Source organism: Rhinopithecus roxellana, chromosome 2 (assembly GCF_007565055.1).
Source record: "Rhinopithecus roxellana isolate Shanxi Qingling chromosome 2, ASM756505v1, whole genome shotgun sequence".
NCBI lineage: Eukaryota > Metazoa > Chordata > Mammalia > Primates > Cercopithecidae > Rhinopithecus > Rhinopithecus roxellana.
Window position 1 is genome coordinate 77,579,915 of NC_044550.1, and position 19,057 is coordinate 77,598,971.

The 19,057-nt window shown below is 41.5% G+C and overlaps 1 protein-coding gene across 1 annotated transcript in view; it reads right to left on the bottom strand.

Annotated features, from left to right (window-relative positions):
- TBC1D9 (TBC1 domain family member 9) overlaps positions 1 to 19,057 on the bottom strand; it is a 139,312-nt gene that overhangs the window by 52,441 nt on the left and 67,814 nt on the right. The window contains exons 3-6 of the mRNA XM_010355931.2: positions 14,716 to 14,834; positions 7,734 to 7,962; positions 7,066 to 7,327; positions 5,019 to 5,226 (exon numbers count right to left, since the gene is read on the bottom strand). Coding sequence (XP_010354233.1) covers positions 5,019 to 5,226; positions 7,066 to 7,327; positions 7,734 to 7,962; positions 14,716 to 14,834 — 818 coding nt within the window. The remainder of the gene's footprint in view (positions 1 to 5,018; positions 5,227 to 7,065; positions 7,328 to 7,733; positions 7,963 to 14,715; positions 14,835 to 19,057) is intronic.

The window sequence follows — 19,057 nt, forward strand, 5'->3', positions numbered from 1 at the left end:
GTCTGGGATAAATGGAAAATACCAAGGAGATGAAAGGTTAAATTATGTGTCTAAAACACAGATAGCTATGAGGATCTTGATAAAGTCAAAGCGAAAAATTCCTTTGTCTAGCTGGAGCATGTATACAGCAACAACAAAGCTCCCACATAAAACACATAAATGCTCACACGGCTTATAAAATGTTTCTCACTGATAAATGAGTTCTGGCAGAACTCTATCACAAAAGCTTCCCGCCACCAGGAAAGGAGAACAGTTACATCAGAGTGTTCTACAATATAACGCGACATATTTTCATGACCAATCTGAGTCATAAAAGAGACTGCAACTTAATCAAGTCTTGATGTTTAATATGGAATACCGGAAAGTAATTTTTGAATGAAAACAAAGGCCGGACACGTGGCTCATGCCTGTAATCCCAGCGCTTTGGGAGGCCTGAGCGGTCAGATCACTTGAGCTCAGGAGTTCAAGACCAGCCTGGCCAACACGACAAAATCCCGTCTCTACCATACTAAAAATACAAAAATTAGCCATGAGTGGTGGCACATGCCCGTAATTCCAGCTACTCAGGTGGCTGAGGCAGGAGAATTGCTTGATCCCAGGAGGTGGAAGAGGAGGCTGCAGTGAGCTAAGATTGTGCCACTGCACTCCAGCTTGGATGACTGTGTGAGACCCTGTATAAAAAAAAATTCCTTCTCTTGCTGGCTCAGTAATTTCTTCAAAATCTATAGCAACATGATCCTGGATAAATGCTTAGCATCTGTTGACTGGGTCTACCTAAAATCAATATGTAGAATGTATGTTAAAAACCTCCAGCTGGCTGGGCGCGGTGGCTCACGCCTGTAATCCGAGCACTTTGGGAGGCCGAGGCGGGTGGATCACGAGGTCAGAAGATCGAGACCATCCTGGCTAACATGGTGAAACCCCGTCTCTACTAAAAATGCAAAAAAATTAGCCGAGTGTGGCAGTGTACGCCTGTAGTCCCAGCCACTTAGGAGGCTGAGGCAGGAGAATGGCGGAGCTTGCAGTGAGCCGAGATTGCGCCACTGCACTCCAGCCTGGGCAACAGAGCGAGACTCTGTCTCAAAAAAACAAAACAAAACAAAACAAAACAAAAACCTTCAGTTAATATTTCAGCTTATTTATTTAAAAAAATTAAGTGAAACAATTCTCGGTCTACACAATCCTAAAAGTGGACATTCCGTGTAGGATGTAATGTTCCCAGGGATGTCAAGCAGCCTGACTTGGTTCTGAAAGGTACCCAGCTCACGTGGAGGGCACTCTCCACTCAGACCCCACGTGGATGGTGGAGATGCCCCCATTGCTCTTCTGACACTATTGTTACCTAAAGGTAATAGAAATTACATTAAGTCTTTTGCTTCTTTCATTAGTTAGGGTGGGGCTCTACCATTAATACATCTCAGAGTCATCAGTTCAAAGAAAAGGCACTGCAGTCTCACTGAGCGCTTCTTTAAAGCTGCGTCTTCCAACCACAACAAGCTTGATTTCTAAATTCTACCTCTGCAGATTGCCTCTCTTCTGATTAACCCTGAAATATAGTCATATTTATTATTATCTCTGCTCTACTACAGAGAACAAGCAAGCAGAAGAAAGGGTGAGAATATTAATCACCATTCTCTCAATTCCTCCAAGATTTCAACAGTGCATTCTAAATCACACTAAAACGTAAACAGAGCAAGCCAGCTCCAACACCCAGGAGGTGGTGACCAGAAGGACCAGCAGGACAGCAGATGTCTTCATAGCGGCTTCCAGACCCTTTCTGCTCCTCATTTCCCTTTGGATAAACTTAGAGTGATGACTCATTCAGGTCATAAATAGCACATTCATGGTATTCTTAATCCCAGAATTGGTTTCCTTAGCCGGTACAGGTAATGCTGCTTTACTACATTTGGGTAGCACTTGATGAAGAAAATTACATTCAGAATTAGGTGAAGAAAATTATGTTTAGTAACCTCCTATAGCAAAAACTACTAAGAAGGTAAATTTGGGCCGGGCGCGGTGGCTCACGCCTGTAATCCCAGCACTTTGGGAGGCCGAGGTGGGCGGATCACAAGGTCAGGAGATTGAGACCATCCTGGCTAACACGGTGAAAAACCCCGTCTCTACTAAAAATACAAAAAATTAGCCGGGCGTGGTGGTGGGCACCTGTAGTCTCAGCTACTTGGGAGGCTGTGGCAGGAGAATGGCGTGAACCCTGGAGGCAGAGCTTGCAGTGAGCCGAGACTGTGCCTGCACTCCAGCCTGGGCGACAGAGCGAGACTCTGTCTCAAACAAACAAAAGAAGAAGGTAAATTTGGTAGAAAAACTTACAAAATACATTTCATAGTCAAATGTAAAACTGTTACATTTTTCCTGTCAGAATTTACCCACAACATATCTTGGCCTCAAATGTGTTATAACTCCAGTTAGTTGACCTTATGATAAGGAGAACTAGATTTGTCAGTTGCCTAACATTTTTCATTCTTTCTGATTCACAGTTTGACTTCTGTTTGCAATTTATAACTTAAGGAAAATTATACTTATGTTTGGGAGAAAACTAGGAACAACGAAAAGGTCCAATCATAGCTAACTGAATAAATTATGTATATACTTTATGGAATAAACTGCAGGATTTAAAATTTAATTGTGATATGGATGCGATGGTGTATGCCTGTAATCTCAGCTACTCACAGGACTAAGACAGGAGGCTCATTTGAGCCCAGGAGTTGTCTAGTCTGTGTAATAGAGCAAGGCCCCCTAACTCTTAAAAAAATTACATTGTAGAAGAATATATATACATAAAAATATTTATATAAAAATGTATATATATATTTAATCTTTTATTTTTTAGAGATAAGGTCTTGCTCTGTCACCCAGGCTAGAATGCAGTGGTTGGATCATAGCTCACTGTGATCTCAAACTCCTGGGCTCAAGTGTTCCTCCCACTTCAAGCCTCCCAAGTAGCTAGGACTATAGGCACACGTCACCATCCCCAGCTACTTTTTTAAAAGTTTTAATTTTTTGTAGAGATGGGACCTTGCTATGTTGCCTACGCTGGTCTTTGAACTCCTGGCCTCAAGCAGTCCTCCTGCCTTGGCTTCTCAAAGTTCTGGGATTACAGGTATGAGCCACCACATCTGGCCTATAGAAGACTATTTAATGATTTGAAGGACACTTTAAGATATATTCAATGTTAAAGGAAATAAATAAAAATAAAAATTCCCTATAAAGTTTTACCTCTAAATTACATAAATGACATATACACAGCAATGCAGAGAAAAAACTAGAAAGCTGTGTAATAGAATGTTAACAGTGGTCCTCTCTGAATAGTGGAACTAGGGGGGACTTTTTTCTTTTTATTTGTACTTTTACAAATTCTGGGATAAAGACATATTACTCTTAAAACAAGAAAAGAAGAAGAAACTACACCTAATTAAAAAAAAGAAAAAGAAAAAGAAAAAGAAGGCAGAGAGAAACCTGAATCCTTTGCTAAAGGGATGTTAGCAAGGGGACAATCCTGATCAAATATCCAAAGCTTCCGGCCACCTTAGCTTCCCTAAAGGACCAGGGTAGGCTGGAAGAGGTCAGGTTAGAAACTGCAGGGCTGCTGGCCCCTGCATTGCCCTTTCTCTGATATCCTAACCTGGGGTCTTTGTCAACTGCAAGCCTCATGGCAAAGCTTCCAGACAAGTACCAGAGTAAGCTATCATCCTGGAGTTAGGATGGAACCCACCTCCACCTCAGAACGATAATAATGTTTCTTAGACTTTACTGTGCATAAGAATTGGCCTGTAAATTTATTAAAGCTCGCAGAGATACAGATTCAGAAGACCTGGGATGGACTCAGGGAGCTACCACTGTGAGCAGCAGCACGATAGTTCTAACACAGGAAATCAGCGGAGCGGAGCCGAACAAACATATGGCTTTCTGACTCACAACCTAGACTGTCTCCTTGAGACCAGGGTGCCCTCAGACTGTGAGCCAGGTACAGTAAACACGTTTCCTAGTTTCTATATTTGATGCTTTGACATCGTGGGGGCCTTGCTGACCCTGGAGGGATTACCCTTCCCAGAGCTGGCCAGTTTCTAGAAAATTGCTTTCAAAGCAAATCAACCAACCTGGAGACCACACCTCAACCACTTCCTTTACTGAATGCTCACACTCAAGACTACTATTTCCCTGCCCTTTCTAACCCAGGGACAATTAGGGACATCCCCTATACCCCAGAGCCCACCAAAACTGTTCCAACTATCCAAGCCTAAGCCTGTTTACTCTGTGTGGCCCATTTCTTCCCTTGAAATCCCATAAAGGATCTTGCCCACATTTTCTTTCCCTCTTGCCTCCTCTGACCATGGTGTTTCCACGTGTGGCCCAGCACATAGTGTGGCATGCCCTTGCCTCTCAGGATCTGTGTATAAAACAAGCTATTTCTATAGCACTCACTCCCTGATTGCTGGCCTCATCAAGCCTGAATTGTAATAAAACCTACATTTAGGCCAGGCACAGTGGCTCATGTCTGTAACCCCAGCACTTTGGGAGGCCAAGGTAGGTGGATCACCTGAGGCCAGGGGTTTGAGACCAGCCTGTCCAACATGGTGAAACTCTGTCTCTACTAAAAATACAAAAATTAGCTGGGCATGGTGGCAGGTGCCTGCAATTCCAGCTACTCAGGAGGCTGAGGCAGGAGAATCACTTGAACCTGGGGGGTGGAGGTTGCAGGGAGCTGAGATCATGCCACTGCTCTCCAGCCTGGGTGACAGAGTGAGACTGTCTTTAATAAAATAAAATAAAAACAAAAGCTACATTAAAAAACCCCACGGTGCTTCTAGAAGAAGAGATCTCATAGGTCCCAGAGTCACAGCAGTGACAACAAATGATAAAGAGTGCAGCTGCCACCAAAGACACACAAATATTCTCCTGTGTTCAAAAGCCAATCAATTGTTGGTGAAAAATTACTCCTGGTTCACCCTGGAAAGTATTACAAATGAAACTTAAAATATCAATTTTTATCAGACACTTACCTCACGGAGAGGGATAATGAGGCTACATAAGTTCTCCTCCTTGCTGGTAAAACAGATGTAATTTGTGGACACAAACATCTGCCCCAAAATGTGCATTTTGTTAAATGGAGTCCAGAGGGTACAGTCTGTGTGGCCATCTAATTTTTCATCTTTGGGCAGCCGGAAAAGCGCACGGTATCTCTCACTCTTTGCCCTGGCATCAAGATCACTGGAAAGCAATAATTATTATTCACGTAAGAAAAATGTTTCCATACCTTCTAAATTATGCAGCAGCGGAAGATCCCCCGGCCCATTTTTCCCCTCCTCAATCTTGCTAGACTCATCCCCGCCTTCTCAGCTTTCTTTATACTGGAGTTAACCCCAACCTAATGACCCAAAAGCATCATAAAATTATCTTACCATATTTCAGTCCCTTGCATAGTCACTTACCATCAATGTCTGTAAATGTTAAAGAATCATACCAAAAATAAGCCTCAACAGGAAACTCCTCCTCTTTCTAAAGAAATGCAATACACTCTAAAGAGGTCACTACATTTCCTCTTATCCAAGCACTTTGTGGGGGGACCTTATCTTTTAAGACCTAATGAGAATGCAAACCAGCCATATGAATCCACCGGGCCTCACTGTTCACCCCAAATCAATAACAAAACTGCATGAAAAGACACAGAAACAACTTACCTTGGGCAACTAAGGCTTCTGACCTTAGCTGGGTCTTCTGTTAACTAGTATCTTGTCTCTAATGAGTTCTTTGTTCTTGCTTATCATGTCAGTTATTTAAACCTCTCCCCTCAAGCTTCTACCTGACATCAGGCTCTTGATGGTCTAGTTTCTGACTTCACAGAGCAAAGGGCCATGATGCAGAAGCTCCCTCCAATTCCCTCCCTTCTGTCCCCAAAGTCACCTCCATCCTCACCTACTGTTACTTCCTCTCTGTTCCAAAGGAAGAGGTAGTATATCAGGACACACAAGCATCCTTTCCATGCTTTCTCTACAAAATATCACTTTTTAAATTATCAATTTTCTTACAGCTTTATCTCTATGTCCCTTCCTGTCCCTACACCTACCCTCACCAAAATACTCTTCTCATCTGCCTCCTTCATTTGATTCTATGTCCAATCTTTTTCATTCTAAAAAAAAAGCAATCCTCCCCTCCTTTACCACTGAATTTCTTGAAAAAGAAGTCTGTATTTGCCTAATTCCCTTTACTTGTCTTTTTTTATTTGATCCGCTGCAGTAGCAGCATCTATCTTACACTGCTCTTTTGAAACATGTCTCAAATCACCAAGGACATCTTAATTACAAAGACCTCTGGTCAGATTTCAACTACCAAATGTACATCAATGATTTCCAATTTCATATATCTTACTGGACTGATCTCCAATCAGATGAGCTACAGGCACCTCAATTCAACATAATCAAAACTGACCTACAGTATCCCTTGGACATGCTCTTCCTTCTCTCATTCACTGTGTTGACGAAGGATAATTCCAGGCACATAGGGCATCAACTTTCCATCACTCTCTCTCTAGCTCTGCTCTCACATTCAGACTTTGAGTCTTCTCTGCAGCCTCTCCTCATCCCCTGCCCTGCCACCTCCTAGCCATGTGACAAAGTTACTTCTCTCTGTGTTTTCCCTTGTGCTTCCCCCATCATCATCTTCCCTCTGGCTGAAATATCCAGGTATGGATATGTACCTGCACAGGTAATTCTATCACCTCTTCAGAGCCCAGCTCAAAGCACCCTCCACTGACAGGCCTTTCTTACACACTCTTCCCCACCTGGGCTGAGGCTAACACTCCCCATGTGTACACCCACAGCACTCTGTTCATAGGACCAGAAGACTGCCTGCTGCCTTGTGTTGCAGCAGGTCATGTCTGTCTCACTTTCTGAACTGGTAGCACCTCAGCTAGTCTTTTTTAGTTTTGTACCTATACACAGAAAAGTGTTCAGAACCCTTGAAGTTGGTCAGAAAAGGTTACACTGAATAAATGAATGGGTGAGTTTCTCATTTCTAAAGTCTGGAAGACTCAAGGTCTCCATCACACACCGTTTTAGAGCAGACACTTTTTTAGGAGATTTCCTTTTGAGTTTGGGCAGGGATCTATCTTGTTCAAATCCCTCGTTGTCTAAGAGTTGCCTCATGGCTATGTTGGCGAGCTGCTCCATTAACTTGAAGGTCTCGTTGATGTTGAGGAATACAGAGAAGAAATGCTCACTGGACCGTGTGCTCACTTTGATCACATCAGGCAGAAGCAAGGTGGCATTCTTCTCGAGTTGAGTGATGTCTACCCACCGGATGACCAGTTTTGCTGAGCACAAGGAACAAACCTGGGTCAACATCTGATTACTGAAAATTCTTTCAAGATACTGCAGTCTTACAACCCCACTCCCCCATCCCACTGAACTCCTTTGAATTTATAATACCATATTTGTTTTGCTTGTTTACGAGGTAATTCTGAGCCATGTGAATTCTGAGGTCAGAATTATAGATTTAATCCAGGTCTACTTAATTAATTACACCTTTAGTGAATCTTTATTACTTAGTGACCATTTTGAACTGAAAAATAATTAAATTCACTTAAGTAGTAAAAAAAAATTAGTATTGACTTAGTTATAACTATAGATTTATTTCTGATATTTTGATGCAGTTTATGAGTTCAGGGCAAACCTCAGTAGACTTTCCAAAGTTTCCTACTGAAATTTTAGATGACTTACCTTCCCTTCCCATAAGAAAAGAATAAAAGCAAAGGTGGTTAATGCTGAGGTACATCCAACCCTGACGGGGGACCTTCCCCTTCCAGTAGCTGCAAGAGTAATAGTTGACAAGTTTCTCTTCCTCCGGCATCCCAAACAGCCTGTGAAATTTCACAATGGCTTCTTTAAACTTCTCCGTGTCATCATCTTCCTTTACATCATTGATTTTGTTGTATTCTGCAATGATGCCCTAATAAGGGACAAAACACAAAAGCACACAACTGGTATTAATACGACTAGAGATGTACATATTCCAGAAGAAAAAATTTCTAAGGCTAGAATTAAAAAAAAAAAAAAAATGAGGAATGCTCTTCAATGGCAACCCCCAAATTCTAAGCCAATTAACAAGTAGTATTTGTGTACTGAAATATTTTCACATAATATAGATTTTATTATACTTTCATTGGTGCTAATTTTGTTAAGTTTACTAGGAATGAAGCCTATAGTTTTACTTTACAAATGAAGAGATACAAAGATTTTGCTAGTCCTAGTGTTTTTACTGAGCTTATTATGGTAGAGTTGTCTCAAAAGTCAACTTCCGCCTTTCTCCAAGATCGATAAAAATTCATCATGTATGAGCAAGCGAGGAAAGAAAGACCAAACACATGTCACTAACTGACACTCAGCTCCACACTCACTGTCTCAGGGCCATGAAAAACACTGGGGAGCCTATACGGAAAAATAAGTAATCATTTGAGCAGAAAAGGGGGTAGATATGAGAGCAAAAATTATATTAGACACAGGATTTTTGGATAGTTAGACAGGAAATGAAACATCTGCATAGCAAGTGACCAGGTTAATCTACCATTCGATCGTTATAATAACTTGAGAAGCCATTTCACTGTTACCCAGTTCCTCTGTAATTCCCTGAAAATTGGCTTCTACATATATCTTGACAGAAAATGTTCCCTTGAAATCCACCTTTGACTTTGTAATCCTCAAATCCCTCCCGCCTCATCTTCACTTTCTCTGATCTCAAGGAAGAACTGAAAATGCATGACCTTTAGAGCATGTAAGTCTTGGGTTTGTGTTCCCACTGCATCACTCTGTACCTGTGTAGCCTTGGCCAACTTCTCAGATTCTCATTGACATGACTAAGCCCTCTGTAGCCCAAGGACAGAAAATTGCAATGGCCTCCTCATACCTAGAATTCCTGCTTTCTGGCTCTTAAAGCTTCTAGTGCATCCTTGATGCTCCCTGAAAATTTGTCTTCCTAAAATGGATTTGACCACAAAATTCTTACCAAAATCCCGAGCGGTTTCCAACCACAACCAGTATAAAGTCTGAAAATCTAGATCATGTACACTTTGTTTTAACATTTTAATTTAAATTTTTATTGCAGACTGGCTGCTCCTTGTGAAGCAGAGTAACCCACAGGCAATGTGCCCAGAGTAGCCTAAATCCATGTACATTTTTGGATCCAACCAATGCTGCAACTTTTTCTCATTGTACTACGTCTGACCCAAATGTCCCATCAGGAACTGTGCTGCAGCCAGCCTGAGGCACCCTTGGGGCCTGAATATGTCATTTCTGCACTTTCCCACCTTCTTGCCTGTGGTCCTCCCATTCTACATGCCTAAAATCTGGAATCAGACTGTTCTGTTTCGTGAATCCTACCAAGTCCCTAAGTCTCCTGTGAGCCTTTTCTCAACTATCATTCTTTTCCCCCCACATGATGTTGATTCTCTCTGCATTATGTATTGAAATCATTTCCTGAGTCTTATTTCCACTGCAGACCTTTTACCCTGTTGCTGGTAGTTGTGATGCTGCTGAGTGGATGGCAGGAGAAAGGGCTTCGGTCTCCTGTAATCTCTGTCACTGCTCAATTTTAGTTAAAAGGATAGAATAGCTCCTTCCCAGGTTCTACAGGACAAAGGATAGAATAGCTCCTTCCCAGGTTCTACAGGTCTTTCTACAGGTTTCACATAATATAAAATAGGTCATTCCAGTTCTAGGCAACAGCTTCTTATGACTTTGGAAAATCCTATCATATCAGATATTCAATATAAATTTAAATACGCAAACGAACATTGATGGGTAATTTATAGAAAGGAGAAATTTAACTTAGCAAACATGTTGTTTACTTAGTAAACAACAACTGTAACAGCAAATGGTGGGCTTACTATGCAAGCACAGCCCCAAGACAAGTCTTCATCCTGTTCTAACAAAACCATCCCAAAGTCCCTCTACACAGTCCAGGAATTACTATATAATAGCTTCTCAAATGGCATCCTGATAATACTCTCCACACTCTAATTTACTTTATATGGTCACTTTTCTGAAATAGAAAAGGCTATCAGTGAAAGAGAAAAGAAGAGAAAAGAAGTCTGCACTGAATCTTAACCCATAAAATCTGCTCTCAACCTTCCCAAGTCAACCTTTCCAGGTCCAGCATAAATACCACCCTCCCTGTGAAACCAGCCCCACTCCAAATGGGTTCTAAGCATTCTCACGTCTATGTGGTCTTAATTTACATGCTGGCGGAAAATAGCATGTTTATGTGTCCTTCTACAACTAAATATGAATTCCAAAGATAAAAAGAGTGTCTTGATCATTTTAATCATCAATATCTAGCACCTAAAAGATGTTCAAAATTATTAAATGAATCCATGTTGTTTTTCCAAATTAAAAGATATCTTAAGGGGCCATATCTTAAGTCTTTATTGTATAATCCAGTATTGTAGATTTCTAAATCTAAAATTGTTTTGGAGTTAGCAATGCCTGAGTAATTAGGTACCAAGTTGCTAACTTCTGTTCCTCGGTCATACTGGAGGGCATTAAGGATAGCAATAGAAGTAGCAACATGCTTCCCTGGAAAAATATCTAAAATAAGGATATTTTCCTCTAATTACTATTGATATCACTCCACCAAGAGAACAAAGACATTAAGCTCAATGAAGGCCAGGAGGGAGCTCAATTTTGGACCCAGACTATTCTAGGGACAAACAGGCATTGGTAGTGTTACTTTAAGAAATTCAGACAACTGAAGGCAGCATGAGGGCATGGGACCTGTGGGTGGGAAGGAGAAGTCAATTCAGAAGGGAAGAGGGATGAAAAATGCCTTTCGCAGTTGGCAAATACACCTATGGCCTATGTGACATTTCAAAGTTGTCAGTGCCTTTAGAGAAGGATCAAAAAACATCTACGAATGAAAGATTAAATAAATGAATGAGCACATAAAAATAACTGAATGAGAACCCGCTAACAGAAAGCAGCAGCTGGGCCTCCAGGGAATCATCAAAGGCTAACAACTCAGGGTAAGCCTGCAAACCCTCAAGAGGGCTAACATGCTACTCTCCTGGGTCACTGCAGTAGCACTCTTATCTAAAGTCAAAATGAGCAGAATTTGAGAATGAGTGACACATAACAAACCAAATAAAAGCTACACATTTTGAGCAGAACTATGCTATCTAAAGATCTATTAAATACCACATTTCTAGAATGCTCATTGAATTTTTTTTTTTTTTTTTTTTTTTTTGAGATGGAGTTCTGCTCTTGTTGCCTAGGCTAGAGGGCAATAGCTTGATCTCAGCTCACTGCAACCTCCACCTCCTCGCCTCCTGGGTTCAAGCGATTCTCCTGCCTCAGCCTCCCGAATACACAGGATTACGGGCATGCATCACCACGCCTGGCTAATTTTTTTTGTATTTTTAGTAGAGATGGGGTTTCTGCATGTTGGTCAGGCTGGTCTCGAACTCCTGACCTCAGATGATCTGCCCACCGTGGCCTCCTAAAAATGCTAGGATTACAGGCAAGAGCCACCACGCCCAGCCCGCTCATCGACATTTTAAAGAGAAAATGCTTTTATATATGAGAGTAAATACAGCCAAGAACCATCACTCAGAAACACTCCAGGGTCTAATATACTAGTATCAACAGACAAGGCCTTGCCAGCTCATTTCAACAGTGAGGCTAATAGTCTCCATAAGGCTAATATCCCAACTTTCTCAACTCTAAGAAAGGAAATAATCCAGAATGTAGAACCTTTTCTTAGTTGGCTATAATTTTTTAGCCAGGTAGACTAGAATATGGAACAAAGGATAGAATAGCTCCTTCCCAGGTTCTACAGGTCTTTCTACAGGTTTCACATAATATAAAATAGGTCATTCCAGTTCTAGGCAACAGCTTCTTATGACTTTGGAAAATCCTATTATAGCAGATATTCAATATAAATTTAAATATGCAAAAGAACATTGACAGGTAATTTACAGAAAGGTGAAATTTAACTTAGCAAACATGAAAAACTATTCAACCCCATAATAACCAAAGACAAAACTAAAACATTAAGGCCTTAACTTCTACCTATTATATTTGAAAAACAATTTAAACAACCAAAATGCTGAAAGCAAGCAACGGTGTAATCACACAGAGATTTTAATATACTGACAATATCTACTAAGGTCTATTAAAAATACTTAAACTACTTAACCCATTCATTCAAATTTTGTAATCTATCCCAAAGGGGGAAAAACACAGCCTGTGGGTAAAGTTATACTATTTGAACAAAAGTATTAACTGGATTTTTATTTGTACCTGCCATCCACTAGTCTAGAAGCTAAGGTGACTTCTAGAAAGACAGAAATGGTAAAGTCAATTAGGGAATAATAACTAAAAATTATATAACAATATTGTAGATACCGATCAAGAAAAAAAGAAGAGAACAAAATTATATGTACATGAGACTACTATTATGACAACATGCATATTAGAAGTGGGGAGGCTGGGCATGGTGACTCAGGCCTGTACTTTCATCACTTTGGGAAGCTGAGGTGGGTGGATTGCTTGAGCCTAGAAGTTCAAGACCAGCCTGGGCAACGTAGTGAGACTCTGTCTCTAATAAAAAAAATAAAACAAATAGTTAAGAAAAAGGAGGTCTGGTTAGAAATACACAAAATGCTACATAAGTTGTTTGCATTAAGGTTGCATCTGTAGTTAACTATTACATTTATAATTTATAAAAGTTAATTAGGTCTTAAATAACTTTGTTGGTTCCCTTGATTATTGGACAATATGTGAAAGCTTAAACCATTCATTTGCACATGAATGACATTCTTTCACACATAACTGCATTAATAGCAAATCACTCCTCATAATTGGTTTCAGGGGAATTAAATCTGACATTTTTGGTGTAATACAAACAAAAAGGAAAATGCCTGTTTGACATAATTGGTCCTTGTTTGTTTTACTTATTTCTCCTGGCTATTGTCACTTCTAAGCTTTAGTTTCTTCCTACAGCTCTTTTTTTCTTTTTTTGAGACAGAGTCTCACTCTGTTGCCCAGGCTGGAGTGCAGTGGTGCAATCATGGCTCACTGCAGGTTTGATCTCCTGAGGCAGGAGAATCGCTTGAACCCAGGAGGCAGAGGTTGCAGTGAGCAGAGATCGCACCACTGCACTCGAGCCTGGGCAACAAGAGCGAAACTCTGTCTCAATAAATAAATAAATAAATGGGGACTATGACAAGGACAAAGGAGGCAATTTGTAGGGGCTCCCTCTAAATCTGGGATAGTGTGAGCACCAAAATAATTAAGTCCAGTAACGAAACATATGCAGCTGGAAAATATAGGAATCCATGAGTCCATATCAATCATCAATAAATAATAAATAAATGGAGGGAAGGCTCTTGCTTATAGTAGAACAATAGTTGCCAAATGGTAAATGTGGGAGAGGCCTGGAATTGGACAAGCATTATTTTATAAAATTACCATCTTGTCAACTATCACAGTAAAGACTGGTTCAGATGAAAAATCATCAATGGATCGATCCTAAATCAAGAGGGAAATTTTGACAAGGAGTGATATATTTGTGTGGCCTGAAAATGTTTTCTTACAGAAAACTGTTTATTATCTGCAAAGCCAAAATTAGTAACTCTACAGTGGAGAAATTGGATATAACACCTTGGGCTCATAATGCCAAAGAGGGGTAAATGAGTGTCATGTGCCTCAAGAAATAATACCTTGAGGAGGACACAGGATCACCTACACAGTATTCCATCCAGGAATGCAACATCTGAATCGATTCATAATATCTGACGAAATGCATAATGAAAACATTCCAGTAAAAAAACCAGAATTTTATACTTTAAAAACCTCAATGTCATACAAGACAAGGAAAGGCTACGGAAATATTCCAGGCTGAAGGAGACTAAAAAATGAAAACTAAATGCAATGTCTTCCTAGATAATAACCTGTACTGGAGTGGGAGTAGGGAAGGCTATAAAGGGCATTAAGTGGGCCAGTTAACGATATTAGAATGTGTGTCAAATATTCTAGTATTAATGTTAAACGTACATATAATGTTAAATACTGCAGGTGATAAATGTAGTGTTATTATTTAACAGAACATCCTGCATGTTCTCATTCACATGTGGGAGCTTAAAAACTTGGTCACATGGAGATAGAGTAGAATGATAGATTCCAGAGGCTAGGAAAGTCGTGAAGGTGGGACGGGGAACAAAGAGGCTGGTGAATGGTACAAACTTACAGTTAGACAGAAGAAATAAGCTCTAATGTTTCATAGTGACTAGGTGACTATAGTTAGCAACACTATATTATCTCTTTCAAAGTAGCTAGAAGAGAGGACTTGAAATGTTACCAACACATAGAAATAATAAATACTCCAAATGATGAATACCCCAAATACCTTGACTTGATCATTCCACATTCGATGATGTAAAAAACACTTACATGTACCCCATAAATATGTAAAATACCATGTATCAATAAAAGAAAAAAAAAAAAAGAATAGCCCTATTCTTAGAAAATACACACTGAAGTATTCAGGAGAGGAGGCAAACACACACCAACAAAGCAAATGGTGTAAAATGTTATCAGGTGAATTTGGGTAAAGGGATACAGGTATGTTTTATTCAATTCTTATTTTTACAACATTTCTATAAATTTGAAATTATTTCCAACAAAAAAGGTTTTTCTTTTATCTCACTACCTGTATTTTTCCTCTCACGAATGTGGTGATATCATTCTCATTTTCAAAAATGGAGAGTGTCTGCAAGAGATTTTGCTCAAGCCATTCCCAGTGTTCAGTGATTTCTTTCCTGGAACCACCTGTACAAATGAAAATAATCATTCATGTCAGATTTCATGCCAAAGATATTTTAAAAACCAGGGTCACTTTGTCAATATAGTCTATACCATCAAAGGAGACTATCGGACCAAGAGCTCTGCCTTCAAATGTTTTCTCTCCTCCAGAGGAGACACACACACAAGATATTTAAGGATGTGGAAACGCAAGAGTAATATTATAATCAAGTTGTGTTATAATCAAGTTTGATTAGGTGAGTGCAGAGGCTTTGAGGACACTGTTTCAGATCAGAAGGCAGCAACACTTCTCAAATTCACTTTTCTAGATTAGAGTTTAGCACATCCCTCCCCTTTCCTCCCTTCTAGAATTTGCACTTTACAGAGTAACATAGATCTTATGATACCAGGTTACAGTTGTTAAGTTGCAACAATATGAGATCTTTGGTATGCCACTGGAGAACTGATGTAACCACCTCCTATAATGGCCAAAAAATTACTCTCACTCACTTCAATTATGAATGAGATGTGAAAATGGACTATCACTAGGGAATAGCAGCCTGGCTCTCATTAGCACGGTTGCCTCGAAATGTAATGGGATGAGGTCATCCTTGTAGCCTCAACCAAGTCACCACATTTTGGTCAATAATAAGAAGCATTTAAGATACCTCTTCTGGCAACCTCCAAACTTAAACAATCAGCTTTGCAGCATATGTAATCACTACTCTGTTTCTGCTCACAGCTGCAGGGCATAATAGGTATGCCATCAGGGTGGGGGTATAAAGATACTGGACTAAATTCCCCTAGTGATTGTTAATGATCTTATAGAAAAATGGCTTTTTATAATTTGTCCATATATCACATACATGTGTGTGTATGTGTGTCATATATATATGTGTGTGTGTGTATATATATGTGTGTGTATCTATATATGTGTATGTGTATATATATAGTATGCACTGCTCATTCCAGAACTGAAGAAGGATTTTGTGATTCCATTGATTCACCCCTCAGGATTCTCCTTCGATTTCCAAGTTATATTTTACTTGATTTCTTTAAAGTGCCGTTTCTCTCTGTTCTTCGTCATCAGTGAGATCTCAGAATCCCTGATTCTTGACAAAGAAAGAAAGACAGGAGACACAAGTGTATCTGCAATTATACTCAGAACTGTGGCAGAACTAAAATCTCCGAGAGAATGAGAGAAAGAAATTCATGAGAGAGAGAGAATGACAAATTTCAGATACACTGAGGAAAGGCAAAACAAAACCCACATTTACTTTCTTTTACTTTGAGACTAAACATCAAAATTGCCTACAAGGGATGCTTATGTGAAGAATAAAAAGCAGATATTGGCTGAGTGCAGTGGCTCATGGCTGTAATCCTGGCACTTCGGGAGTCTAAGGCAGGAGGATCACTAGAGCCAGGAGTTCAAGATCAGCCTGGGTAATATGGGGAGACCCAGTCTCTACAAATAACAATAAGAAAAATTAGTCAGATGTGGTGGCGTGTGCCTGTATTCCAGCTACTTGGGAGGCGGAGGTGAGAGGTCCACATGAGCCTAGGAGGTTGAGGTTGCAGTGAGCCATGATCACACCACTGTACTCCAGCTTTGACAGTGACACATTGAGACCCTGTCTAAAAGAAAAAAAAAAAGCAGGTCTCTTAGTGGAGAAGAGCCCAGTGAAAACACCGAAGAATACATTGCTCCTCTTCCTGGGTATTTTCCACACTTGCTCCTTCAGGGCCATAGATGACCACGTGTAAAAGTAGTGGGATAACTGTCCTACAATGTCATGGCAAGACTCTGAAATCAGGACACCCGGGTACCCCCTCCTTCTTTGCCAACAGTCAGCTGGGTGACTTTAGACAGGTGCCTAATCTCTGTCTCAATTCTGTAAAATTGAGATCAGTTAAAAACACAAAACTGGCTGGGGGCAGTGGCACACTCCTCTCATCCCAGTGCTTTGGGAGGTGAGGGGATCACTTGGGGCCAGGAGTTTGAGACCAGCCTGGGGAACATAGTGAGACCCTCATCTCTACAAAAAATTAAAAAATTAGCCGGGAGTGGTGGCACACACCCGTAGCTCCTAGCTACGCCAGAGGCTGATGTGGGAGGATAGTTTGAACCCAAGAGTTTGAGGCTGCAGTGAGCCATGATGGTGACACGGCACTTCAGCCTGGGCAACAGGGTGAGACCCTGTGGAGAGAGAGAGACTCCAACAAAACAACCACCACCACCTTTACCCATCTTAGAGAAATACTGTGAAAATCACAAGGGCTAATGTCTGTAGATACATTGTGGACAGTAAAAATACTGTTCAAATGCAAAGTACAATGCCTATTTGAAATATTTAGGGAATGAGTCATTTTGGAGTTTGAGAGCTTTAAAATATTTTAAACTTAAAAATTTTAAATACTAATTGGAACATTTTTTCAGACATACAGAGTGCTTCCTTGTCTGTAACCAGGTCATCACCATCACCAGCTGTGACATGCGACAGACACAGAGAGAGCCCTGTGCAGAATAAAGGCCAGCCATGAATCCTCCACCCGGCTCTTCCATCTGTGCTTGTTGGCACTGTCAGATGGACTGCACCTTAGGACAAAGGTATTCCTGGGAACCACAGCACTGACTTCTGCAGACCCAGGAGGCATAATTCGTCTCTGTTTTGCCTCTCATCTGTCCCTGCCTGCATTGATCACAGATGTGCCTTGTAGAGTCTGAGCCTTGGCTCAGCCAGGATAATCTGGCTCTTGATTGGTATCTCACTATGCTCTGTGCTTTACCAAGTTGTCACACCAGGTACTTTACTTTCAGAATCCCATGGAATCCAACACTATTCCTTGGTTGTCATGGATAGAAAAGCCCCCATCAGCCACAAGACCTATCAGTTTTGCACACGCTGCTTTCAAAGCTTCCCTTCCTCCTTGCTTCCCCCCTTCCCTTCCCCCTTCCCTTCCTCCTTGCTTCCCCCCTTCCCTTCCCCCTTCCCTTCCTCCTTCCTTCCCCTCTTCCCTTCTCCCTTCCCTTCCTCCTTCCCTTCCCCCTTTTCCTTTCCCTTCCCCCTTTGCCCTTCCCTTCCCCCTTTCCCCCTTTTCCCTTCCCTTCTCCCTTTTCCTTTCCCTTCCCCCTTTGCCCTTCCCTTCCTCCTTTCCCCCTTTGCCCTTCCCTTCCCCCTTTCCCCCTTTTCCCTTCCCTCCCTTTCCTTTCCTTCCCACCCTCTCTTCCACCCTCCCCTTACCCCCTCCCCCTCCCCTTCCCTCCCGCTCCCCTTCCTCCCTGTTCTTCCCTTACTCCCCCTTCCTCTTCCCCCTCCCGCCCCCCTTCCTCCCCCTCCTTACATCCTCATCCCCTTCCCCCTCCCTTCTCCCTCCCTTCCCTTCCCTCCCCTCCCCTCCCCTCCCCTTCCCTTCCTCCCCCCCTTTTTTTTTTGGCGGGGGACAGAGTCACGCTCTGTTGCCCAGGCTAGAGTACAGTGGCATGATCTTGACTCACTGCATCCTCAACCTCCTGGGGCTCAGGAGATCCTATCACCTCAGCCTCCCCAGTAGCTGGGACTACTGGTGCATCTCACCACACCCCGCTAATCGTTTTTATATTTTTAGTAGGTCTCAAACACCTGGCCTCAAGCAATCCGCCAGCCTTGGCCTCCTGAAGTGCTGGGATTACAGGCATGAGCCACCATGCCTGGCCTGTGTGCTTTATGCATAAAGAAAGGATGAAGGTTTCTTTATGCACACATTTCTATATGTACATCCCCACCACACACACACTTCCATAGCAGAAATGGTATATGCCCATATGAATGCACTCATTCACTAAACATCTGCTTGTACCTCTAATCTTCACTGACATTATATGAAGGTCCACATGGCTAATGTATCTTTCCCACCCCATCTTCAAATAGTCATCTGAGTAATCTTGCACTGAAGTTCAGGTTTACTATCATTGTTTCCCCATCTGTTGCCTCCTCTGCTGCCCCAGGATCTGCTGTTCCGCACTGCCCACTGTCCATCATTTCCATAATCCCCACCATCCACCTCCAACATTGTTCTCACCACTGGCTCTTTTCTCTACTGCTCGCTATGAGGAAGGTAATGCCTACATGTCTATCTTCCTTTACCAGCACTAGCCCCAAACCTATTGCTTCTGCTTGTACTGTTTTTGTTCTGTCCTCTGTCTCCTGTCCTTCCTCCCATACTTGTGTCACATGAAAAGCCTGGCCTTTTGGAGTCATCACCAGCCACTC